Source organism: Ixodes scapularis, unplaced genomic scaffold, assembly GCF_016920785.2.
Source record: "Ixodes scapularis isolate PalLabHiFi unplaced genomic scaffold, ASM1692078v2 PGA_scaffold12__126_contigs__length_90152505, whole genome shotgun sequence".
Lineage (NCBI taxonomy): Eukaryota > Metazoa > Arthropoda > Arachnida > Ixodida > Ixodidae > Ixodes > Ixodes scapularis.
Window position 1 is genome coordinate 10,912,156 of NW_024609838.1, and position 25,336 is coordinate 10,937,491.

Genomic DNA, 25,336 nt, shown 5'->3' on the forward strand with positions numbered 1-25,336 from the left:
TTGTAACAACCTTGTGGAACACTGTAGACCCTTCGAACCAGCCATCTGAGCATCCTGCTTGAGAAGGGTGCAGTTTTGATGCACGTCACCAAACGACGCTATCATGTGGTCCGTTGTCTAAGGCAGTGGTTCTCAAACATTGATGTTTCGCGGACCCCTTGTGAATCGGCGGAGATGATGGACAACCTCGTTTGTGGTGAGAGGAAGGGTAAGGTATAGGTTAATTATGATAATGGTTTGATAGCGCATGTATATGTATAATGGACACACTCGTGTAATAGCCGCACCCTTAACTTTAAAAAAAAAAAAAAAAAAAAAAAAAGCCGACAAAAATATATTTTAAACTTACCCGTGTATAGGCCGCACCTACGATGTCCGTCAAAGGGAGATAAGGGAAGACGCTGTGAGCTTCAGCTTGGACGGCCGCTTGAACAACTTTTGCCGCCCGGCTGTATAAAGGTGTCATTTTCCGTTCCAACCTAGCGTCACCGTCCCCCCGGCCCTCCAAGGCAGCACATGGAGCCGCACTGGGCCGTGCAGCCCCCTAACCCACCCATGAACCTGGCTTCCGGCCCAGCAGGACCCGGCCCCGGCCCTTGCCTGCCCCCCAGCCCAATGCCCAACCCGGCCGTCGACCCGCCGCAGCAGCCGGTAGGCTTCCTGCTGACGAAGAACGCCCCAGGACCGCAGCTGCCCCCGCAGTTCCACTGCGGCCCACCTCCGAGGGCACCCTTCACGGCTGCCGGCCACCCCATGCCACTGTTTCCGGCCTACGCACCGCAGTGCTTGTCAAACTGGGAATCGACGGAGCAAGACAAGCCGGCCTCGCGAAATGATGTTTGACAGACGCATCGCCCAGACCCGTCGCCCTTGAAAACCCGTCAACTGAACCCATCACCCTAGATCCCGCCAAGAAGACCGCAAGCGAACCGTCGAGTCAAAGAGCTCGTCAAGTGAAACTATTGCCCATGAAGCAGAGTTGGCCACATTTTGCTGGGACTGGCATGTTTGCCTCCGTCAGTGGCACTGCTTTACAAGCGTCGTTGCAGTGTAACAAAAATTGTTGTACGGTGCTGCCCTTCACCTCGACCCCGGAGATGCTTCATGGTCCCGTCGAACAGCCCGAGGTACGTGGATGTGGTCGGAAATCTTGCGGCGACCTCAGGATGGGTCCTTGCAGGTGCCTGTGGTGAAGAGGGAGGGGCAGTAAAAAAAATGGCGGTTATTGCGGACGCTGCTCCAGGTGTTTGGAAACTTGTGGTGTGGGATGCTGTTGTGTCTGGTGGTGGAGTGCGCACACAGATAAGTTTACGTTTGGGTGAGGGGGGTTAGTGCAGCTTCATGCCTCGGGCTTGTTTGAGGGAGGGGTAGCCTTTTTTTGTTTTTATTTCTGACCAGTTCTGTGCAGGCAGGGTTTTAAGCCCTGCTGACAAATTTGAGATCTCCAAGTAATTCTCACGCTGTGTTTTTATTCTTAATCACAGCTGCTTTTCTTATGGGAAAAGCAGGACCTTCCAATGACTATTTTAGAATGTGACGATCATTGAACCAAATTGTGTATTCATGTACAATTATTTTTAGGGAAGATTGTGTTCTGACGAACAACGGCTTCCTGGTGCCGACAAATTTTTTAAAGCCGCGCGACGTCCGTTTTTTTATTGAAAATTGTACGATATATCCACGACATGTATAATTTCACGCGTCATCCCTTGGCACTTGCAGTGCAAGCATGATGTTAAATTGGTACAATATTTGCGAGCTCCTCTTCATGATTTGTACATACGATGAGGTTGGTCACCATAGTGGCATGTCTGAAAGGCATGTTTCTTCCCCCACCATAGAGGAGATTGTAGTGTCAACTGTAATTAAACAGATTCAAAATTTTGCCTCTCAGCTCATTTTTTGCGAAACGTTTCTTTACTGCCTTAACCGCATGTCAGCATTGGAACCTCAACGTAGCTTTTCAACGTGGCAGCTTCTTGCTACAACGACAAAGGAAAGCTGGGGAAGCGGTTCTCTTAGTACACTTCAGACTAGTTCGCACGGGCAACTCACGTTACCAAGTCGGAGTCGTACAAATAAAGAGTCGTTGCAGAAGTCCGTCGCCTGCGTCGGGTGTGGACAGGCGGGTACTCAGCAACATGTCGACTGCCTCTTGTACCCTGGCGACGTGAGGATGCAGGGGAAAGAGGCTGACAAGTCGTAGTATGTGGTCGTGCAGCGATCTACTCACTCCGTCCAGTCGTGTTGCTTTCTCTCCAGACGAAGAACGCCGATGTTGCTGTTGGCACTGCGCGATTTCACGATCTGTGGAAGTCGTGTAGTTTGCTTTGATTACAGGATTGTGGAAATCGTAACCGCACCATGGAGACATTAAAAATTAATTTTCGGCTATGCTCACAACTGCCTGTTATAAGTCCCGTATCGCGGGACCTAATCACGCATTATGTTTGTCTGTTGTGTTCCATCATAAGGTGAAACAGGGTATATTCATGGGTACTCTTTTACCTACTTAAAGCTCAATTCCCTATTTAGCTCCATTTAGAGCTGCAGTCCTAAAGAAGCTGTATTGTGCCTCTCGGGCACATAAGTGCTGGTATGTCGGCAGACTGTGCTACCTGTTGCTGCCTCTGGACGACGTCTCTTGCCACGTTGGCCGACAAAGCGACCAATCCGGCGCAGCTTCCTCTGGCGTGGCCTTCAATCAGCTGGTACAGGTAGACCATCTCCCCCTGGTGGTGAAGGCTGGCAAACGTCTGGGCAGGGTTCAGTGGGAGGGGCACTTTGTCAATCATTGTCGCTATCCTGAAGCTGTCAAATAAAACATGATTTCATGTTTCATATGCATTAATGTTAAACTATAGTCCGTTGCAACTCAAGAAGGCAGGGCAAGAGCAAGACGGGCCGCGGAGGAGGAACCAGATGGAACGCTGGAGAACAGGGGGAACGACGGACTGTAGAAAGGTATGTTTTTCAGTAGAAACGGGAAGCAGCCGAGGATGTATTAATGTCATATTTGAGAACGTGTCGGAAGTTGCAGATTGTAGGTCAAGGTAATTTTAAAGTTCTCACAATTAAAAACTAATGAGGAGAATGGGTGCAACTTCTGCAGGTGGTCAAAGCGAGATCAGACATGGGGATTATGTCATCATAGGTGTTTCTAAAACTTGTTATGATGGAAGAAGCTGTCACGTTTGGAATAACTGCACGGCATACTTTGCCTGATATTTTCCTAAACCTTCGGCTGGGGATCGCGAGTTGGTAAAAGGCAACAAAAGGTATCCTGTGGACTCGTAGGAATAAAATTTTGAGAGAACCACAAACAGATGTTTACTTACTATACCTTAATTTTCTGTCCCCTCACCCATGTGGAAACAAAAGTCATACCTGCACATAGAGGTCTACTGACTATCTTGAACAGCTTATGTTCTGGAGACAAAACATGAGCCACCTAAAGAGGTGGAAAGGGTTGACCACCAAGTGACTAGATAAGTGAACGAATTCTGGGAGATACCTGGTGACTCAGCAGGGGTGACGATGGCAAAATGTCGTGCAGCAGGTGAAAGTGTGTTGCCAGGATCACATGGGGGCACTGGTCGGAGTCTTCGAGGAAGCTCTCGATCGTGGCCACCAAAAGCCCGATACCATTCGCCTGGTAAAGAAAGAACGGCAAACGAAAACAAAGATTACACACGCAATCTTAACCTGCCCTTAATTGGTGTGTGTTGTTGTGAACAGCTTGCTGAAGGAAAATGTGCATGAATCCAGCTTTGCATGCATTTAACTTGGTCCTAATATTTCAGTATGTAGGTAAAAGCACAGCAAACTCGAACAAAGTCTCCTTCTATGGGAATGAGACTATGCTTGGCGCAAAAGGTAGGTTGTGTTAACGCATCGTACTTACCCTTCTGGTTCCCTTCCCAAACTCGTCCAAGACGACGAGTGACCTTTCTCCACGTCCTTGATAAATCTGCGACATCTGCATTAATTGAAAAATTAATATATACAAGGATTAGTGATTTTTCCCCCCCTCCCCTGCTATTGTAGCTTCCATAAACTCCTAGTTCTTTGTAGAAACTGTCCACAGTGTGTATGCAAATTAGCTACTGCTACATAAGGGTGTTTCGAATTTTGCTTAAACTAAAAAAAAAAAAAAAAGACAAATTGAGTGAAAAATTTTTTTGTTGTTTATTTATTTATGTAATGTTATAATTTTGCAATGTTGTAGTGAAGCAGACATCAGCTTTTCTGAATGTTTTGTGGAACAAGTCACTTATTCCTTAAACCTTTTAAAACAAATTTTAATTAAAAAAATTGTTTTTCTTTTGTAACTTGAAGGAGGCGATGTAAAATAATCATTCCTTTAATACTCAGTATGTGGTCATTCCTCGTTCAAATAAATAATTTGTCAATGACGATAATAGTTATATTTTAGCAAACTACTACTGTAATAGGAATAAAGGGAAGACGGGAACATCTTGTCGGTCTCCATAATTTGATGACTGCGGTGGCAAGATCAAAGTAAGCTCCCCTCGCAAAAGTGATTTTCAATCTCATTATTCTTAATCGTGCAGCCACATAAGTATTCGGTCAAAATTAAGGTTTCTAGCTTATTGCAAATCAGACTGTGCAAAGAACGCTCGGTCAAAAGCGCTCCCGCGTGGTTTATAATTCACCTTGAATCATGCACCACTAATCATCATTTCACAATAGGCTAATTGAAACCCTATTGATGACAGTAAGAGAAGAGCAGAAAAGGTAGTCACTGTCAAAACGTGGCATGCCAAGTTTCCGGTGACTCCCCACACATAATTCACGTTAAAACTATAAATTGAAAATTCCCGATTAATGTTTGTCGGTAAACACATCTTCCTCAGGGTTCTATCGTGTTCTCTTCATGTATAATTAAAATACACCCCACAGTGACAGCAGTGAAGCGCCAAAATGATTCAGCTCAACCAACTTTGGTTCTTCGGAACTGCGGCCTGACGTCATTTTGAGGTACGCCAACTATTCTTTCACCTCCTGTTCACCCCAGTTGCTAGGTAGCGCAAGTCGCCGCCCGATTAAAAAAAAATACAACTGCTACAATTTTTTTTTTTTTTTTTTTACCCATTCAGTAGACAGTATCACGGGAAAGGCGGGAAAGTCTGGGAAAGGTGGGAAAGCGAAAGATAGCGAAAGCGGCAAACTTCTCCGTCAAAGTTAGTTTCGGTTCCCCCTCACAGGGTCTGCCGCAATCGATGTTTATGTTTTCAGCACCCTATTTTCAGCTTAGACACTTTTAATAAAATATTTAACATAAATATATATATATATCCCACTGGGAGCGCAGTATTTTAAATTTTCTGGAGGTGCTTCGGTTCAGTTGCTTCGGCGGCTCCGGTCGTTTCGGTCCACTCAAAATGGCAGCTGCCGACACAGCCGAGGCACCAACGCGGTACCGCACCAAGCTTTTACATTATCCCAAAGAGGCCAAGCAAGTCGCTTTGAATGTTTTAGGAGCCCTACTGGAGGAGGGCGGCAAATCAGCGAGCCTGAGGACCGTCGTCAAGAGAGCGTCGACGTTGACGAATGTAAGTGAACGAGCCCTATTCAAGTGGATGGCCGAGTACAACAAAGATGGCACCGTGACGGCTCCACTGACCATGTTACGAGGCGGAAAAAATGGGGAGCGGGAAACGAAGCTAGATGACTTCGACCTCGGCGTGCTTAGAACAATCGTGCACAGCTTCTACCTGAGAAACGAGGCCCCTACTATCGCGAAGCTGCAGAGGTACATCGACCAGACCAGCGACCTTCCCAGCGTATCGCTCGCGACGCTACATCGCATGCTAAAGAGGCTCGGCTTCAGGTACTGCAAACGGTCAAGAAGCGCCCATCTGATCGAGTGTCCCAACATTATTCGGAGGCGTCGAAAGTACCTTCGCCAAATCAAAAAGTACCGCCAACAGAAGAGATCGATATACTACACGGACGAAACCTGGGTCAGCACCGGCCACATGAAATCCCAGGTCTGTGCGCACACGACGACGGGCGCGAGCGAAGCAAATCGTACCGGCCCCAAAAACCTGGCGGCTAAAGGTGAGCGCTTAATCATTACACACTGTGGCAGCGAGAGCGGTTTTGTTGACGGTGCCGCGGAGGTATTCCGAGCCAAAAGACACACCGGGCGCATCACCCGAGAAATGGACGGCCCTCACTACGTGAAGTGGTTCACGGAGCGGCTTCTTCCAAACCTTGCTCCCAACAGCGTCATCGTGATGGACGACGCACCGTACCACTCGCTGGAAACGGAGAAGGTTCCCCAAATGGCCACACGGATGAAGGACGTGCAGGACTGGCTTTCTGCGAAAGGCGTTTCGTGGAGCAAGGGGCTGGTCAAGGCAGAGCTCTTGAAGCTTGTGTCCACGGTGAACGACGAGGACACCCACTACCTCGTCGACCAGATTGCCGCGCAATACGGCCACACGGTCTTGCGCCTGCCGCCCTACCACAGCCACCTGAACCCCATAGAGTTGATTTGGAGCCAGGTGAAAGGGTACGTGGCCTCCGAAAACAAGACCTTCAAGATCGACGAGCTCGAACCGCTGGTGACCAAAGCGTTCACTAAGGTTACGCCGGAGACGTGGGCCCGTTGTTGCAGTCACGTCGTTCTCGAAGAAGACAATATGATGAAAGTGGACCACCTCATTGACGACGTTGTGGACAGCGCTGTCGTCAACGTCGGCGAAAATGATACGTCGAGCGCAGACAGCGATTGCGAGTCGGACGAGGACGTTGACTGAAAACAGATTTAAGGCCACGCAGATCGTACGAGTGCTCCTTTTTCTTTCTTTTTTTTCGCAGTGATTGCATTTTACTTGTTTTCTATCATTTTGTTTGTTTCTCTCATGCAAAACAATTTAGTCGAGAAGAGTGTTTTATTTGAAAGTGTAAATGACCTACTTTTGTAACATTTGTCAAAAAAAAAATTCACATATGTAATGAAAACAACCAAGCATCACGAAATCAAGAATTATGCTTTGGTCTGTTGACATGTGGCAAGCTGGTGTAGAAACTTCTCCAGACAGATTTGAGTGTGAGTCGCCACAACATTCGAGCTTCATGTTGACGGCAACCAGTTCGAACAGTAGCTTGGCACGCTGCATACGAAGCGCGTGTACCACCGTGACCGCCTTTTGAACGGTGTCTTCAGACTTATTTGTACGATGCGTAAGTAATAGAGCCCGAGCTTTATGGTCGCGCGCCTGGCGTGTTCAAGTGAAAATACAGTGCCAACAAGCAGATGATGGACCGTGCAGTACTTAATCGGCTCCCTAAAATAACACGCACCATATCCCAAAGAAGTATTAGGTGTAACAAAACTAGGACCCCTTCACGAGCATCAATGTCAGTTATTAAAATCGACGAAGCAGCGTTTCTAATTACCAGTCGTGGCTAAAATGGAAAAACTTGAAGAAACTGATGGGATGGAACAGAAAGCTAAAGCACATACCGTAAAATACCAAGGAACTGCCCATTCCACTTTCACTGAAAACTCTGTTAATCTAGATATGGACGCTTGTCCAGTCAAATGAGTAAAAACCAAGACGGCTGTCAATAAAGAGCTTTAAAGGCAGGGAAGGTGAACGGAATCGGAGAAAGCACATTAATTTTCAAGTGATGGGGTTACCGTCATCAGTTATCATGTGAAAATAATTAAACTAGTACCTATTCATTGTCAGCGGACCCAGAAAACGCCTCTTCTGAGTCAGTGCAGAATAGACGGTCAATGCTTTCGTCACAAGTAGTTTTTACTTTCGACTACAAGAAAGGAGATGGAGTATAAACATGCTAGGAGAACCACATTTCGTGGTGTGTTGATAAATTTGCTCTAATGATTTTTTATTCTTCTGTTTTTACAGTTGTGATAATAGCGTCCTACTCTTCCTCTCAGTTCTCGTAGTGGCAGTACCATCCTTAAGCTAGCAGCAGTGCCACAAAGGCAAAGGACCAATCAATAGACCCTTTTCGAAACCCTATTGAGCAACGTAGACAGTCGCTCGCCCAACACCGGTGGAAAGCTCGTTCTCGATACGAGCCTAGCCGGGTTTCCACCAAAGGCAGACGTAGCCCCCGTGTCTCACACAGGCGCAAAATGCACGTTCAAAGAACGGCGAACTCGAATAATTAATTTAGCAGCCACCAGATGGCACACCCTTCTGAAAAGGGGCCTATTCGTTGGAGAACGGGGTGCAGCTAAGCTTACCCTTCCATGAGTCGAGAAAAAACTCGTCTTTTTTTAAACAACAAAACAAAAAAGAAGGGGAGGTTGTGTTAAATAAATCTTGTTTCCAATTTTCATTTGGAAGCAAGGAGTACAGTCACCTGTTGAAGGTCCAGTGCAAAGGACGACAGGCCGTGCAGAAGGGATTCGTCGACGGACATGCACGTTCGGATGCTGTCCACCGGGCCGATCAGAGCCGCTTCGGCCGGGACGTAGCTTCCAATGTGCGCCATGTAGACGATCAGTGCAACCTACGGGCACAGCACGTCGCCCTGTTATCGGCGATACGGGCCATACTCCACAGGAGCCGTTGCAAATCTATTGAGATGCTTTGACGACCTTGGGTGAACGTATGCGGTTGATACTTTTGGATGTGCTACGGGATGGTATATGGTACACAAGGCACAGAAAGGGGCGTGTCGCGATCTTTGGTGATGTATCTCTAATGGGGGCAATCAACTGCCCATGAGTGTAATTTGTGGTTTTTATAGCCTGTACATTGAGTTATCACAATGAACAGACTATCTCGGAATCCACTTGAGTAACAAACTAGCGCGCTCTATCGGCTGGCCGTGGAACAGTTCCAGTTGCTGTGTATTCCCCTTTTTTGTCGCCCATCATTCTTTTTTTTCTTTTATCTTGAAAAATGTTTTACTGTTATAAATGACCGTACCTCATAGATAGTACACACATTCAATCTCGCATATACCACAAAACCTTCCCTCTAGTGAAATGCAGTTCTAGTGTCGCCTTATAGATGGCGCCAGCATATGCCAGTTCCTTTTCTCGTCATAAGAGACTGCAAGAACTTGGTTCTAAAAAAAATGCAAGCGTGTGAACGGGCCTTAAAACGGCAATCGACTCTCGATGTGTAAGAAGAAACAATTCGTCGTGAAATGCCGCAACTCTCTATCTGCCCACCATTACGCTTCCTGTAGGAAATCTGGTTTAAAGAGTAGAAAACCACGACGCACCGTTTTCAGGTAGACGCTCTTCCCACAGTTGTTCGGCCCCGTGAGTACTTTGATCTTCGCGTGCGAACCTCCGCTCGAGTAAGAATTGGGAACGCAGCTACTGGTTGTCACCTCGAGCAACGGGTGCCTGCCAGTGCCGAGACAAAAAAATGAAAGCCGTTTACAAATCCCTGTAACGCCGAATTGGAGCGCAGCTCTTGAGGAGGAGTAGGGAACGGTACTGAGGGGGGTCACGTCACCTGCGGGTAGTCACGTGATCTCGGGGGAGGGGGGGGGGGGGTCACGTGACCTCGGGGGATCACGTGGCCTTGGGGGTCACGTGACCTTGAGGTAACCTGGGGGGGGGGGGGGGTCACGTGACCTCGGGGAGTCGCGTGACCTTGAGATGACCTTGTTTACGGCGACGGCGACGCCGCTCGAGCCGGAAACGGGCCCCTAAGAGCTGCGCTCTAAAAAAAAATGAAAGCCGTTTACAACTTCCTGTAACGCAGGATTAGAGCGCAGCATTTGAGGAGGAGGAGGGGAAGGTATATCCTTCCTCCCTCATCCTGTCTGCTACTCCTCCCTCCGAGCGCCGTCGCCTCACGAGGGTCACGTGACGATGACGACGTCATCGGTGATGATGACAGTGACTGCCGATGACGTGATCAGTGACGATGCGGATGCCAATGACGTCATCACTGACATCGCCGATGACGTCACGCGTCCCACAATGTACTGCGTGGTTACGCCGACGCCGCTCAAGCGGGAAACGGGCATCTAAGAGCTGCGCTCTAAAAAAAAGCTGGGTGTTCAATCGTGGTTAAGTCAAAGCAACGTGACTCGAACCAAAACAAGTGTGTGTAGCTCGCCTGTGACCATAGGCAAGCTTGTTCCTCGAAACTAGTGTAGCTTCCCCAATGCTGCATTGCACACCTAGCTAGGTTTGACAGAGTTGGAGCACTGCAGAAACTGTGCCAGCCTTGACAAGGTAGAAGGAAAAAGCCGAGGGCGAGTATGGGTCCATCTTATGCTCGTTACTTTGAGCAAAATGGCTCAAGCAAAACAGATATCAATCTGTTCATACAGACCCATTGACACAGGTTGAGGATCCCACGTGAGTTTGAGACCTGCTACCGCAAACAATTGTGGCTATAATGATGAAGACTTTGAAGCCGGGTGATGAGGCTTATTCGGTGGGCTTACTGCACACTCGAGAAATGGCGAGATTCATCGTAGAAGTTACTAACCTCCCTCCATTAATTTGGATGACGGGATCGGTGCTCAAGCTTGGCCTCACGTAGCCACGCTCATGGGCAACCAAAGCCAAAGACAGCAGCCTGAGAGTTGACCGAAACCAACACTTGATATAAGCCCCATAAACAGAGCTTTCTAGTAAGCAAACTTTTGAGGAACATCAGAACAATGCATGGCACAACGCACCTATTGCACGAGTCAAGACATCTTTGTAGACATCTAAAAATGACAACCTCACTTCCTTTTCTCTTTGAGAAACCTTAATAATGGTGAATACAAAACATTGAGACAAGGTACACTGCCCAACGTCAGTCTACATATGTTCATGCAATGTGCTGAAATAGTGCGCTGAAACAGTGTGCTGAAATGGCACCTCCAAATATGCGGCGTGACAACTACTATCCCAGAAATGCGATCAAAGCTGACCTAGAAAATGCACGTTTAACTGAACATGCAGTTTGTCGCAGGAGGATTTCTCGTACGGTTCTTACTCACTATACGGTGAGTTTGAGCATGGCGCGCGATCCCTCAGTACGAAGACAAACTTCATGCCAGTGACCTTCGAATGTCTCTGAACTATAAGTAGCAATGCTAAGGTGAAGACGGTACTTCAGCTACCCTCATATGTATATATTCAGTGTTTATAGCCATACACTAACATAATGCTTACGGGCTCAAAAAGCAAAGACACAAAAACACAGTTGCTCACGCGTCCAGTTCCCCGCAGACAGCCACCGAGTCAATGAGTGTGCCCGCCACCTCCAAGATTATTTTCTGCACCTTGAACATTATCTCGGTTTCTCTGTCTGATGTGAAGGTAGAGTCACAGTTAGCTTCATCCCTTCCCATTCGCTCGGTAGATGGACAAATATTAGTATGCGGAGTGCAAGTTCGTCTGCTCTTGCGCGGGGGTTGTAGTGATGTCATGATGCCGAGCTCTGATTGGCTCCAATTGAAGGATAGTGGGTAGATTTTAATGCTAGCTGCCTCGAGGTCTACTCCATATCCTTCCAATCAGAGCCAGTCAGAGCTCGGCGCTCTGACGTCACCGCAAGAAGCAGACGAACTTGCGCTCCGCATAGATTTATTTTCTCTGGACTAAACATAAAAAGAAAGAATGTTTATTTAATGAGGCAACTGAGAAAGATGAAGGTCTGTGCTAACTTGCATCGTACGAGTCACAAACAATCACGTCAGTGATGATAAAAACAGTGTAGAAATGATACAGTTTTGTCTACCACAGTCGAACAGTCTTCAAACATTCCGAGTTTAGGAGCTAATATATGAAATGTGTACAAATATAATCCACTCAATTCAAAGAGTAGGAGATACTCAAATTTACAAATTCCTCCCCCATCAAAGTAGCAAACATCCAGACGCAAAGATTGCAAATTTCATTGCGAAATGGAAGAGTATGTATCGCGTTAAAACCAAACTCTGGTTATGCTTCACAAGTTTCCTCAGTTGTTAGTAATCCAATGTTTGCCTTAACATTTCCTAATAAGCCAATAATTCCGAGGGCTGATAATTCATGTTCGAAGGAGCAGAAGTACATTTTGTTAGAGTATGCAAAGCCAAGGCTCGAAACATGCATTTTTTGTTGCCACGCATAGTCCCCAGTTTAGGTGACAAAGCGAAGTCTTTATGAAATGAAGCAGTAGACTGGAGCTCACCGATGATCTCGTACATTGTGTCTCCCAAGATTCCGTCCAAAGCTGCAATGTAAAGTTTGCGAGTGGAAACTCTGAGATGCAGCGAAAGGTGTGGGAAATGATTTCGGTCACTTTTCGTAGTTCCGCTCTTGTAGTAGTTCTTGTCGTCGCACGCAAACTGCAATAAACGACCCAAAGATGCGTGCGCTCAGGACAGGCATCAGGAAAGAGATGAAACATACTTCTACGAATTCACAATCTCAGCAACTTTTAGGTTTTAGATATTGCTTATGTTAAAGCAAATTTTCACCACCTTCTAACTCTGCAACTCTTATTACCTAGCAGAGCATGACAACATTTATATTTATAAGAACGTCGAAGCAATAAAACCTGCAAGGCAAGTTTTATGATTTCTCGATCCTCCTATGCGTGTACTGAAGTAACTAAAAGAATATCGTCTACTCTGCAAATCAGATCATTACATCATACCAGGAACTGCAATGCCGGGAGGTCTACGCTGACGACGTCTTGTTGCGACAGGGTCAGCAAGTACCCAATCTGAAAAGACAAATTTTCGCTTTGTCACGGTTGGTCTGCACAATTAGCTGGACATCCCAGTAATTCATTCTTCTCACGAGGCACGTTTTCATTCTACACAGGACCATAAGCCACACGTCGTTTATTTATTTATTTTTTTTCCCCTCCCGCGGTAGCGATGGGCGGAAGCGTCACCTGCGGCAGGTACACCACTTGGCACTCTGGGATTCTGTCGTCGAGCCGATCCAACTCCTGGTAAGCGATGCGCGTCAACAAGTCCGGAAGTCCGTTGTAGATACGCTTCCCTGAAAGGGCAGACGCGGGCGCAGATCACCGAAAAGCCGCAGTTACGCTCGCCGTAAACAGATTCTCACTTTCGTCCAGGACGCTGTCGATCCCTCGGTTCACAACAAACCGGCCGGCCGCCTGCGAGCCCTCGAAGTCGTGCTTTGCCGAGAAAAACGGTCCGAGCCAATTTACTAAACACCAAGATTGTTTATTTCTTATCTTATTTTCTCTCTCCCTTTCTTTCGGTTGGGCACTGAATGAAAACAAAATAAACTACTTGTTTTCTTTTTGGCGCTGCCCACTGTGAAACGGGAATAAGCCCTTTAACAACTCTGCGAAGGATTGCTTTAACTGCTCATTTTGACACTTACGTTTTTTTGTGTGAACTAACATATTGAGGTGTCGTTCATTGAGTTATCAAACTTATCCAACCCTCTTTACATTTGCCAACGAGAGTTTAATCGATCGGATGACCCGTAGGTGCGAAGGAAAGATTACTGTTCCGATTCGGGCATCCGTCTATAGAGCCGTCGGAGTGTCGTGCGATTGGGAAGCTGGCTTTCGACGGCACTCACAATTTTTTCGACGAGAGAAGCGACCCTCAGAAGGTCGACGACGGAGAGAGAGGCCATCTGCACGGCATTGGAGTATGAATCGTCTCGTCGAACGTTGGATGAAGTAACGAATAATTAGATCGTTACGAGAACTTGCCTTCTTCAGGACGTCGATCCCGTCGCTAGGCGTGAGGCTGGACTGACAGATGCCCCTGATTGCGATCATGCTTTCGCACGCCTGGTTTGTTTTTGGACGGTAGGTCGGGACGCAATGGTGGAACACTTCAGTCGATGTCGACGAGCAACTCGTGCTAGAGCTGGTCCCACTCACCTTGTAGAATGTTTTCCACTGGGTCACAGTGATGGCTGCCACAGACATTCGCATGAGAATGTTCTAGAAGAGTGCGGATGGGACAAAAGTAGGACGAAATTACAGCTATTGAAAATGTGCGACAAGACAACAGCATCACAGTGCGGATCCTAGACGGAACGTTTAGTTTCGTTTCGAACTAGCACAGGCATCTAGCGTAGCGGCCATTCTTAGTTTATTATTATAATGTTGGCTTACAAAAGAATGGCGCTGTACAAAATGTTTGGGGGCCCGGTTGGCTCTAACTTTTGTTTTATGAGAGACTTGGATATTGATAATGGAGATACCCTTCGTGCGCCGTTGAAAAGCACGTAATCATCTTAATCGCAGTACTTCTGCTCGATTCACCGGCGAGCAAGAGCAATCTAATAAGAAGAACGAAAAGTACTTGTAACATTGATCTCATCGATCACTGGTACCGCCGAACGTCGTTCATAGCGATTTCGGAACCTTCGAACACGAAGATGCTTCGTAAAGGCATCTTCTAGCGCCGATACATGAAAATAACGCGGGGGTATGTTGCCGTCGTTGTCACTCGCAACTGCAAAACGCAGGATCGAACCCGAGCTCAGAGCGACTCCTGGGTGTCGAATGGCGCGAAAAAGCATCCAAAGCAACGCCGGACGTCGGTAGGTTTCGAATGTCAAGGTGTTGAACCTTTACTCTGGAGCTAGATCGAGAAACATGGCCACGAGGAGGTGCAGAAGCGGCGAAGACGCTGCGGACGCGTTAAAATAGAACGAAGCAAATGGCGTTTATTTTTGCGGCGTAACGTAATTGCCGTCACTGGTGGCACTGCCAAGTGGCTGCCAATGTGGAGTAGCGTGCACCCCACAGGTGTCACACACTCCCAATGCAGAGCGCCAGTTTGTCCGCTTTTTTTGCGGAGGTTACGGTGACGTCAGAATGCCGAGCTCCGATTGGCTCCAACCAAATTTCAAGAATTACTTTGCGCAGAGCACGAACTAGGTGCTTGCCTTTATCTCGAGGTGACGGCAAGCATATACATAGTTGTTTCAAAGCTCGAAAACACCACATCTTAGCCTTTAGGCCGAAATACAAGTGTCTGCAGCTTCATACTCTGCCTCGGATTCGCCGAGGCCACTTTTCGCCATCAGCCCAGCCACTATCCTTGCAACGACGTCTACAATAATGGAGTGGCGACGATCGCGCGATAGAAACAATGGACGCGAGACAAACGCAACGTACCGTTAGGTCCCGCACGTGTGACAGGCACTGCCGAAGGGACCCCATGACCAGCTGGTTTTGGGGAGTCAAGAAATAGGCAATCGAGTCTTGACGAGAACGTAGTTTGTCCACGTCCTTCGTCGGCCGGCAGAGCAGTTTTCTGCGGAGAGATGGTAACTAAATTAGCCTCGAGTAACCCTCCCTGTACTCTGCGGGGCCTCTCAAACTCCTTCCTCGAAATCATTCTATGTGGGGCTCCCAGTGAGGTAGATTGGTCAGACCGACTGCGTTACAACAACTTGTGACTGTTCATGATGACAATAACGCGTCAGCGTCACCTACCGGGCAGCCCTGGAACACCTTCTATTTGCTTTCCACGTCTATTCAGATAAAAGACGTTTCGAACGCATTGCAACCTGGTTACTAGTGTTTGCAACACAGTCGATCATTCTCACATTGAAATCTGTGAGCCAGCCCTAGAGATACAACTGTGATGCAACGACGAAGCCCGATGCCTTCTCTACCTTTGCACACTTCAAAATTTGGCCGGAGAAATTGTTGGATGCAACGACGAAGCCCGATTTGGCCGGAGAAATTGTTGAAGCAACGCCATTCGCTCTATTCTGCGAGTTGGCCGCAATGAAAAGCTACGGGACGCCTGGCAGGCGAGAACAGCGTGCGACAAGCGTATTGTTTCCAACTCGAAAGTTTGAATTATTTTAAACGACTCCTTGTACCTGAGTTCCTTCTCTCCAACCTTGGACTTGCACTGGTTGAAGAGACCTGCGATCAATTTCAAGTTCGGATACGTGCCAAAGTTTTTATAGCGGCAGTTGCTATACTAGTATACGTAAAACAAATGGCTTCTGCAGAAATAATGTAAACATGAGAGGTGTGCGAATGCAAACTTATTTACTGTGAATTGAATAATAGTTATAAGCTATTTGACCGGAAATCTAATTCTAATATTTCCAAACACAAATATGTTACGTTAAATGTGAATTGAATGCACACACTTCGTAGATGTCTTTTCTAGAAAGCATATCTATGAAGAGGGGCAGTTGGTATTAAGTGAGAAACGTTTCACATACTTCATAAAAAAGTTATAAGTGAATAGACGAGTTGGGCGAAACATAGTGTAACATGACAAGTAAAGCAATATGGCTACCTTATTTATTTGAATATAATTTGAGGCTTTGTTTCCCAGCACTGTACTTTAAAATTACCTTAATTGTCGCCAAAGAAAGCTGACCTAAGGGAGTGCGAAAAACGTCCGAGACAACCGAGCTGACGGAGGGGCTCCGATTCGTCAGCAGTTTCTCCTAGCACGCCACAGCAAAACAGTGAAGCTTGACATCCATACGCCAGTGCGAAGTGGTGAAGCTTCACACCAGGGCACTGGAGTAAAGCAGTAAAGCTTGACGCGAGAAATCGGAGGATTTGAAAATCATTACCTGTAATTTTCGAATAATAAAAAAAAAGTTATGGTAGTTAAACAGTAGAAGTGTGCTCCGATAGAATCAAACAGTAAGCACATTTTGCGACTTATCCGAAGTTCCGAATATCAACTTTGGCATATATTTACAGCAATGTTTTCGTGGCCAATTAAAACAAAAACAAAAAAACATTAAACAACAATGAATATATGTACACAACTGTTACTCTGAATGTCAAATGGCCCAAGCCGCATCAATCAAGGTCGCTGAAGTAACGGTCGTGAACAACAACAAGCAGTGGTGGACGTACCGAACAAAGAGAGACCCTCCTTTTTGGAGATGCCACACTTAAAGACGGAGGGATGCCATTCCTCCTTGAAGATATGGAGGCCCCTGCAAAATTCTATACATGTTGCTATGCCCAGATTGATTCATTGCATCCAATGCACCTGAGTGAGGGCCTAATCTGATACTCGTATGATCAAAGACATCAAACAAAGTTACCCAAAAGCTGTCCGTGTCATTCGAACACGATCTTTCCTGAAACCAAAGTAAAGCAGATCACCAACTGCCCAGCAGTATCCAACAAACGAGCCTAAGAAAAAACCTATCGTTTACAGTAGATGGACGCAGCATGCAGTGCAGGTAGAGCACACGAGACAATGTGCAGTTCATGATTCTTAAATTTATTTGAAAGGTTATTTAAGAATCTGCACATAGCAATTGCTTCACCCAGACTGCTCCACCAGACCAATAAGAAGTGTCAAAATGCCAAAGGATAAAAAATTTCCTCTCACAAGTCACTCAAGACCAGCCCCCGAATCACGTGACAGTCCTGAGAACCGTCCAAGCAGTTGCGCTTGTTCTGGTCGAGAAAGTTGAGCAGACCACCAGCTGCCCTCACCTGCATGAATTGCTACCGTTTAACTGGTTAACAGCTGAGATATTCCATAGGCATGTAATCAACTGGCTCTGGTAATCATAGGCCTTCTTAGAGAAAGGAAATCTCTCGGGTTATACACAAATGAATACTACCGAGAATGACTGAACAGGACGATACCATTAAAACAGCGGTGAAGTCGACAAGAGACGACATGTAGACGAAACGATTTTCGTCTGGAAGTCCCTCTGGGATGTTGGGTAGTGGCAGGTGGATCAAACGGTGCCTGCTGGTTTCGTACGCTGCCAAGAGTTGTTGCAAAGTTTACAGTTTATGAAGCGCCAACTGGAATTAGCAAGCTGCAATTAGCATTGTCAGGCATCAATTTTATTTTCCCGAGGGTTCAAACTGAACTGTGCCTTGAGCAAGGTAATTCTCACTTGAGAATTATTTTCTGGCGTACCGTAAAAGATAGAGCATCCCCGTTTTTTTCATGATTATCTCAAACTTTCGGTAACCACTTGCTCACTATTTTACAGTGGGTTTTATTTCCATTCATAGAAGAAAAAAGAATGTGGTTAAGAACATTAGCACTTTCGGTTTGGATGCCCCTAATGGCATTAATGTACGGATTAAATACAGAAAGCGGCCCGTACAGAGCGACGAGGAAAGTGATAGAGTTCAGTGGTGGTCACTTGTTTGAACAAGGGTGTTATATGTCCTGGCCAATTCTAACACTGCTCTAACACAATTAAGTGCTCAGAATTCAAGGATAGCTATCCAGATGGATAGATACATAGATAGTTGGGTAGCTCGCAGGTTTGTCCGATAAATCGGAGGAAGTAAAAGTCACGAAGAAGCCAAGCCCGTTGACGAAACGTAGGACACATTACTAAGGCTACTGGGATGTCTTTCTTTCAGGTTAGAGCAAGTAGTGACTTCATAATAAATAAAAAAAAAGTATACGACTTGACTTTTTTTTAGCCAGAAGACACTCAGCTTACCAAAGTCCTTATAAGGCAGGATGCGAACAACATCTTTGTTGAGGGTGGAGGCTTCGGACGAGGCATCGTCGGATGGGGATACTGGTACAAAGAGATTCTCTTAGAAAAAACCGGATGTTGCAAGGAACAAATCCGACAATGGCGCGGCTCTCTAGTGAAAACCTGCTTACAGAAGTTCACTATGGCCCGGACAAGTTTGTCATCACATCTGGCACTAAGGAGCACACGGGTAGGCTTGACTTCTTGGAGGACTGTACAAGGAACAAAGCTCTTGAGGGTTTCGTTCTACAGTAGACACGTTTAAAGGACAGATTTTTATTTTTTTTAAAGGCAATATTGAAACTGGCAAAATAGGTTATAAAAGAATTTGTTGCTCGCAAGTTCGTCATACTAGGTATAACATATTTTTCATATACTGCGATATCCCAAGAAATAGTCCACCTAAAATCAATGGCAGATTGAATGAAAATAAAGGGGTGAGCTAACTTTCGGAATGCCATAAAAAAAGTTTAAAAAATGCCAGTTTTCGATTTTACGACCATCGAAACTTGCGATCCCAGGAAGGAGCGATGAACCAAAGATGACTGTCCTTCCCAGTCAGCAATGTCTGTTTATCTCCCGCTGTGATTAAATACCGTTTTTAACCCGGTCACGATTGGCCAGGGCCTTGCAGTTACTAGAAGTGGACTTTCGGTTTTTCAGAAAAAGTAGCAAATCATGCCAAAAATAGGGGGCAAACTATCGCTCGGGGGTGGGGCATCTCGTGGGATATTATGGTCTTAGGCTGGAATTGCATTTCATTTTTACGTAAATAAACTCATCTTTGTCGGTTGAGGTCCAGGTCTGTTTGAGCAGTTCCTTCAAGGCAATTTACAGTACTTACTCCTTTAAATCACTTAATTGTAAAAAAGAACAAAAGTAAGTGTCTCCACACAGCGCTTACAAACCGATTCGAACATTGGGAATACAAAATGCAAGCTAAGAGAGACACTATTCACGAGCTATTTTCGTCAATGCCTGAAGCACTAGTGAGTGCAAGCTGCCTTTTTGAGATGGCATTTTGATTCAGCTTTACCTACCTAAAAATACCAGTGAGTGTTTTGGAGCCGCGTCAAGCTGGTCGGCGATAAGGTGTATTTTCAGCGTACTACTGTCGTAGTAGGCAGCGCCGAAGTGCCCGGTAGACCAAACCAGGCTCAGAATGACCTGAAGAGGAAGAGCTGGTGTCTAAATTTTTTGGGAAAAAGTGCTTGTTTATTCATTGAGGAACAATACGAAGCGCAAGTTTGTCAGCTGCTTGCGCAGGTGTTGTGACGATGTCAGAACACCGAGCTCTTATTGGCTGATCGCAAAAAAGTGTGTGTAGACCTTAATGCATCTAGCTTTGAAGTCTATGCAGTGTCTTTTCAATCCAAAACAACCAAAGCTCCACAGTGTTCTGACGTCACTGAAACTCCTGCAGAAAAAGCAGACGACTTTCTCTCTGCATAGACTTATCTTCAGGGTTTCGTAATATTAATGAATGTTAGTTTTGCTTTTTGGAAAGCCTCCAGAATCTAGGACACCTTGGCAGGAATTTTGAGTTTGAGTACATGCTGTCAAGGATTTCTTTCACAAATCGAAGAATCGAAACAAAAAGATCTAGGTACACCTAAGCACTTCTTATGAGTTGTAAATGTGAAAGCATGTAAATCGTTCTTGCTGTACGTGGACTGGCGCTGACCTGGTGCTGACGGACACGCAGCGCAATGAGGTGGCCAATCGTCAGTTTCAACGACCGACCACTTTATGGTATTGTATGTCTGGCGAATGGGAGCCTGGTCGACGCGCGCTAGCCAATGGGAGTGAAGCAGTGTAAAAGGTGCTGTGGCTAACCGGCGAATGAACCGGAGAAGGAATTAAAAGCTGTTTGGCGTGGTTTCAAAGCTGATGACGTCGGCTCGCTCCATGTGACAGTTAATGCTTTTGCAATAAAACAAAATCAAACCACGGAAGATATCATTTGTAGCCACTGTCGAGTCACACTGCCATAGTTGCCCTACCCTAGAAGCACACTTAGTTCTGTGAATGTCATTAGGATGTCGTAACATTTTGGGGATGTCTTACGAATGTCTACAAAACATCCCCAGAACGTTAGGACGCCCTAAGGACAGTCACAGAACAAAGTGTGCTACTAGGGTACTTGCTAGACCGGTTTGTGACATGCACAGAGCATTCTCAGTATATTTGAAGTATCTACTACAAAATTTCATTAAATGCCCAACTCCAAACCTCGCTTTACGTCTCTTTCAGTGTAGCGGCATGCATGTCTGTTCATTTAGCCTAAGCCAAAATATATGTCTTAACACAACTCGCATCTATAAAACAAAAAAGTAATACCTCAGGAAGAACATAGGACTGCCTCAAATGACACTAGGTAACAGCACCCAAAGACAGACAACAGTACAATTTCCAAATCACAGTAGCCGACTTCGACATTCACATGAAGAGGTGGTAGATATGAATAATCATGCTTCTCTGGTTTTCTGAATTCCTTAAAGCACTTTCAATTAAAAAGAAATTTTGTCTAAAAGTTTTTGAAAAGCAACATAGTAAATTAAGCTTTACCACTGTTTTGGGTGATGAGAAACTTGGTAGGTAAGTTCTAATGCCACTATGTAATAATTTACGACTATGAATACTTTCTGATATACAGTGTCCCCAATAATTTATGTGTTGCCGACCGCTCATCGTTGTCCCATTAAAGGATTATCGCATTAGAGAACTCACCATTATCTCATTAAAAAGTTAGTCATTTTCTGTAAATTTCAATGGGACAATGAAATGAGGCCCATCTTTGCCCGTATTCGGCCACTGCTGCCATTTAGCTCCATGTATACAAGGGCTTTGTTAACCGTCATTTTCCCGTCGAAAATTTAAAAAAAAAAATTGCTTGCAATTTTTGAACAAGATAATGCTTAGTTTTGAAACTTTGGCATATGGCTCAGACTTCTAGGATTATATTGGGGCAGAGAATAAGCATTTGGCAACGCATGGTTCATTCTTGCTGTAAAAACTCGGTTAATTTTCTCTTTTTTTTTTTGTACACTCTGCAATGGTAGTCTAAAAAGCCATTGAGATGAATCCGGACAATTCACCATATTCAGGAGAACACACAGAGGCAAGATAAAATGAACATCGACCCTTTTTTGTGCTTTGCTCGGTCTGCTGCAACGCCTTTCTGGCAGAGACAATCTGAACGTCTTGGCAATGCTCTAAACTTGCGTCTTCTTGTAGCCATACGACGCAATGATTTGCTCAGGTGACTTTCCGGCACAGGGCGATTCAAGTATTGCTGCCCGTCAATCGTATTCCCTGCTCATTTTAGAGCAAGTCGCGAACTGTTTACCATGCGATGGTCCGCTGTCGAATCATGTGGCCGCAGAAGTGCAATACGGCCGGTTAGCTTCACTGTATTGCTAAAAGACAAAATCTAGAAAAAGTTTAGATTTATCTTAACCACCCTGCATTCGTAACTTCAGTGCCCTATAGATGGTGGGGTGGTAGTTCCAAGATAGTGGAAGAGAAGGGGATAGATTTTCCGGGGTTTCCCGTGCGCATGCTCGCCAATGTTGGCCAGTGCGCCAGAAATAATTTTTTGGTATACAGATGCAAAGCTGTCAAGGCAGGAGAATATTACAGGTGACGGAGATGTTGATGTGCATTAGGAAAACGAGCATGTTGATATTTAAAAGTAGCGGAAACCTCAATGTACGAAGCTTTGTGGAAAGCGAGCGCATTTTGGGCACTTGCGACGTCACTGTTTGTGGCAAAATATTTTTGAGGGTGATGAAGAACTTGTGGTGCTTCTGCTTTGCTTGTCCAGTAGTGCCCTCAAAAGTGAACCGTGCACAGTCACCGTCAAGCTTCGGAAGAGCGGCGTTCAGAGTATTGATATCTTTGTGTCGCAGGCTCACAACTCGCTGCTCACCGTCACGGCTTTAGTGTATATAGCAACGCGTGATCAAACTGCGCGCTGTGGTTATTGAGAGGAAGCTTTAGTATAACGTGACCGCAGGCTACCGTATGGTGCAGCATTGCAACCGGAAGATCACGTTGCTCCTGTGAAGCCTCATTTTCAGGTATAAGGTTTAAAAGCGCAAACAAACAGGGACAATAGAAAATAACACAAACGACAGGGCCTTGTCCCTGTCGTTTGTGTTATTTTCTATTGTCCCTGCCTGTTTGCGCTTTTAAACCTTACACCTACCATGGACCAACTAGCCCAAACCAAAGTTTTAATGCCTCATTTTAAGTTTGCGCCAGGACAGTTGTCATGCTCACAGTAGCCTGCGGTAATGCTATGGTAAAATTGCCTATTAATGTCATCAGCGTGTTTAGCGGTCTTATTCTTTGCTCTATCAAAAATAATTATTTTAATATACTTTACATCTGCGTACTGTGTTTTTTGCAATGTTGCGACCCACCTTGCCAAAACTGCCCATTCTAAGCCCTCGTCACGAACAACTGGCTGCTTAAAATGCTTTGAACATTTTTTTTATTTGCCTCTGTAATGACTTTGAAGCAAGTACGCGTATTGTCTTTTGAAAGTGCGTGGGGCAAATGGTCATGTTTCTTAGAGCGGCCTTAAAACGCGAGCCCATTCCCAATGTCTATTGCTCAACATACCGTCGCACGACCAGTTTTCTCCTACTTAGGAAAAAGGATAGTCATTTCGTAGCTCATATGCTAGAGCTCTACACTACTAGTAAGAGCCCTTGCTGTCACTTTGAGCAGATTGAGCTGGTGACCACAAGACCAGAAATATGCAGTGTATGCGATACACGAAAGTCCCTAATGAAATTAGACATCCCCATCCTTTCGTACAATGCTGTTGCGAGAGGGAACACAAAAATTCCTATTTTAACGTGCTTACTTTTTTCATTAAAACTGCTTTACGCACGAACACGTCGACTAGAACCATGCGGCAATAGCAGCACCAAGGCACTAAGGCCGACAGTCCCCGCCAGTCTTTGTGCCACCGCCGCCTTCCCTGCTCCTCTGGTTCTTTGTTTTTCCGCGAGAAGGCAAGCAGTGGCCTGGAGTTGCGAATATATATATATATGTATATATACAGGGTCTTTTTTTTTTTAGGTGCACTAAGTTTTTAAATAAAGAGGGGAAAAATTTTACGAATGCGGTTTTCACTGCACGTTTATATGACTTGGCAGACAATAGACGAGAATATAACCTTTACTGTTACGAGACTAATTAACTAAAATTCTTTAATTAACTTTTTAATTACTGTAATTAGGGCATATGTTTATATTACAAACCTTGAGGCATTCATATGCCAGGACTGTTTCATTTTGTAGAATTCACGTAACCAGCTCGTCTCCCCAGATATCTGTCCACGAATTTTCTACTTATTCCGACTTCTTTTCCACTCAATCAGGCAAACATGTGAAAGTATGCACTATAGCTGAACTTCGCTACATTTGCCGGATAAAGGTGCGAAATTCGGGGATGAATATTCCAGAACACGGGCGGGTTATGCGAATTCTACAAAATGGAAGTCTTGGCATACGACCGCTTCAAATTTTGTGATATAGAGATATATCCTAATTAGAGTAACTAAAAAGTTAATTAGCCTGAAAACAGTGATGGTTATATTCCCATCCAATGTTTGCTGAGCCATATAAACATAGTGTGCAAATCACATTCACACATATATATATATTAGTGTAACGGGAGAGACGAAACAAATACCTCAGGACTGTCTTCCTCAGTGGCACTTGTGGTGGTAGCGGGATGATTAGTTTGTCCGAGTCCACTTGTTGAAGCAGTGGTGCTCTGCACCGCCATACTCATCCTGACAAGCACTGAAGTTTTAAAAAAGTGGGCTGTTCTTCCCGATGATTCAGCGAAAAGCGGCGATTGACTTGGGATTTTTCGGGGACGCGAAAAGCGCCGTCGTTTTACTCAAAATGTCGCCTAGTATCTAGTAGCAGACGAACTTTCGGTTCAGCTTCAGTTTGCTGATGTTTTTATTTCGCAACGGAAACATTTTTAAGCGAATATTAAATGTTCTTTTACGTAAAATAAAAACACCCAGGATATACAAAAAGGTAGTTTCTTCTTTTCTCCAATGTACAAGTTTTGTCCGACCCGCAATGGCGGTTCGCGCGCTCAAAAACTTGTCAACAAAAATTTAAGGGAAAAAAAAAAGAAAAAAAAAGACCATGTTATTTGTTTATAAACATTTCTTCTGGTTTATTTACACTCTAAAAGCACATTCGCAGATCACAAACGTCAGTCCAGCGTACCTGAAAAACGAAAGTTCATAGTTGAATTACAAGTTATCGCGAAAGAGACAAAGTTAGCCTCCGCTCGAATGTTCCAAAATTGCCCTACGAACCTTCAAGGAATGCGAACGCATCAACAGCATCCACCGACGCCTCTATGAACAGCAAGAAAACACCGTTAGATATCGAAACCCCTACAGCTCCTCGCATCAAGTCAGTAAACGTCAGCGTACCAATATCTTTCTTTTGCATGGTCTTCTTTTTGCTGTGCCTGGTGAACGTGTAGGCCTCCTTGGCCAACGTAGCCACGAACAATTCCTTAAATGACAGTCATTAAATCCCCCACAATTAACGAGACTAAGACAACCGAACGGGATCCTAGGGCAGAGGCACAACCCACCGTGGCTTTTGCGACGAGAAAAACAGCTTCCTGGCTCGCCAAGGTAACGTCTGGGTCCAACTTCATTATGTTCTTGACTCGAGCGAGGGGAAACTGGGTCAATTTCTCGCCTTTTTCGGCATTGTTGGGAGCTGATTTTTCTGATTCCATCTCAAAATCCTACGGCAAACTCCCTACGAAAATCCAGTAAATCCCTTGAGTAAATCCCACTTTCGCGCAAATTCCTGTGCGCGTTGCCAGACAGTCGAGACCACAGTGATCGAG

General features: G+C 45.4%; 4 protein-coding genes across 5 annotated transcripts in view; 2 read left to right on the forward strand and 2 right to left on the reverse strand.

The window, feature by feature from the left end:
- Positions 1-1,887, forward strand: part of LOC115311762 (terminal uridylyltransferase 7) — a 36,937-nt gene extending 35,050 nt beyond the window's left edge. For both annotated transcript variants that reach the window (XM_029970575.4, XM_029970577.4), the window contains exon 28: positions 484-1,887. In XM_029970575.4, coding sequence (XP_029826435.2) covers positions 484-843 — 360 coding nt within the window. In that variant the 3' untranslated portion in view covers positions 844-1,887. The remainder of the gene's footprint in view (positions 1-483) is intronic.
- Positions 1,066-24,234, reverse strand: LOC115311763 (mutS protein homolog 5). The gene is made up of 28 exons (XM_040501385.2): positions 24,137-24,234; positions 19,468-19,594; positions 18,559-18,639; positions 18,389-18,469; positions 17,565-17,686; positions 17,302-17,408; positions 17,009-17,044; positions 16,815-16,897; positions 15,806-15,851; positions 15,090-15,228; positions 13,842-13,904; positions 13,668-13,748; positions 13,532-13,588; positions 13,043-13,115; positions 12,864-12,973; positions 12,621-12,689; positions 12,264-12,309; positions 12,153-12,194; positions 11,189-11,285; positions 10,473-10,562; positions 9,244-9,370; positions 8,371-8,520; positions 3,905-3,979; positions 3,515-3,652; positions 2,619-2,756; positions 2,234-2,307; positions 2,061-2,162; positions 1,066-1,184 (listed from the first exon to the last, which is right to left on the reverse strand). Exons 1-28 carry the CDS (start codon positions 24,230-24,232, stop codon positions 1,103-1,105), a joined length of 2,532 nt encoding a protein of 843 aa, XP_040357319.1. The 5' UTR covers positions 24,233-24,234; the 3' UTR covers positions 1,066-1,102.
- On the forward strand, positions 5,098-7,430 carry LOC115311764. The gene has a single exon (XM_029970584.3). It carries the CDS (start codon positions 5,406-5,408, stop codon positions 6,786-6,788), a length of 1,383 nt encoding a protein of 460 aa, XP_029826444.2. The 5' UTR covers positions 5,098-5,405; the 3' UTR covers positions 6,789-7,430.
- Positions 24,235-24,384: 150 nt separating the features above from the next.
- Positions 24,385-25,313, reverse strand: LOC115323587 (DNA polymerase epsilon subunit 4). Its single transcript, XM_029983970.3, has 4 exons — positions 25,073-25,313; positions 24,906-24,990; positions 24,786-24,827; positions 24,385-24,693 (listed from the first exon to the last, which is right to left on the reverse strand). The coding sequence occupies exons 1-4, from the start codon at positions 25,220-25,222 to the stop codon at positions 24,680-24,682; spliced, it is 291 nt and encodes a 96-aa protein (XP_029839830.1). The 5' UTR covers positions 25,223-25,313; the 3' UTR covers positions 24,385-24,679.
- Positions 25,314-25,336: the final 23 nt, after the last annotated feature.

What these genes read in the sequence shown, in the direction of transcription:
- LOC115311764 (XM_029970584.3), top strand. Translation starts at nt 5,406, where the DNA reads ATGGCAGCTGCCGACACAGCCGAGGCACCAACGCGGTACCGCACCAAG.
- LOC115311763 (XM_040501385.2), bottom strand. Translation starts at nt 24,232, where the DNA reads ATGGCGGTGCAGAGCACCACTGCTTCAACAAGTGGACTCGGACAAACT. An exon ending in GTTGGAGAGAAGGAACTCAG is followed by an intron (nt 15,229 to 15,805) that starts GTACAAGGAGTC and finishes ATCTCTCCGCAG; the next exon opens with AAAACTGCTCTGCCGGCCGA. An exon ending in CACACGTGCGGGACCTAACG is followed by an intron (nt 13,905 to 15,089) that starts GTACGTTGCGTT and finishes GCACTCTTCTAG; the next exon opens with AACATTCTCATGCGAATGTC.
- LOC115323587 (XM_029983970.3), bottom strand. Translation starts at nt 25,222, where the DNA reads ATGGAATCAGAAAAATCAGCTCCCAACAATGCCGAAAAAGGCGAGAAA. An exon ending in TTCTCGTCGCAAAAGCCACG is followed by an intron (nt 24,991 to 25,072) that starts GTGGGTTGTGCC and finishes CTGTCATTTAAG; the next exon opens with GAATTGTTCGTGGCTACGTT. An exon ending in CATGCAAAAGAAAGATATTG is followed by an intron (nt 24,828 to 24,905) that starts GTACGCTGACGT and finishes TGCTGTTCATAG; the next exon opens with AGGCGTCGGTGGATGCTGTT.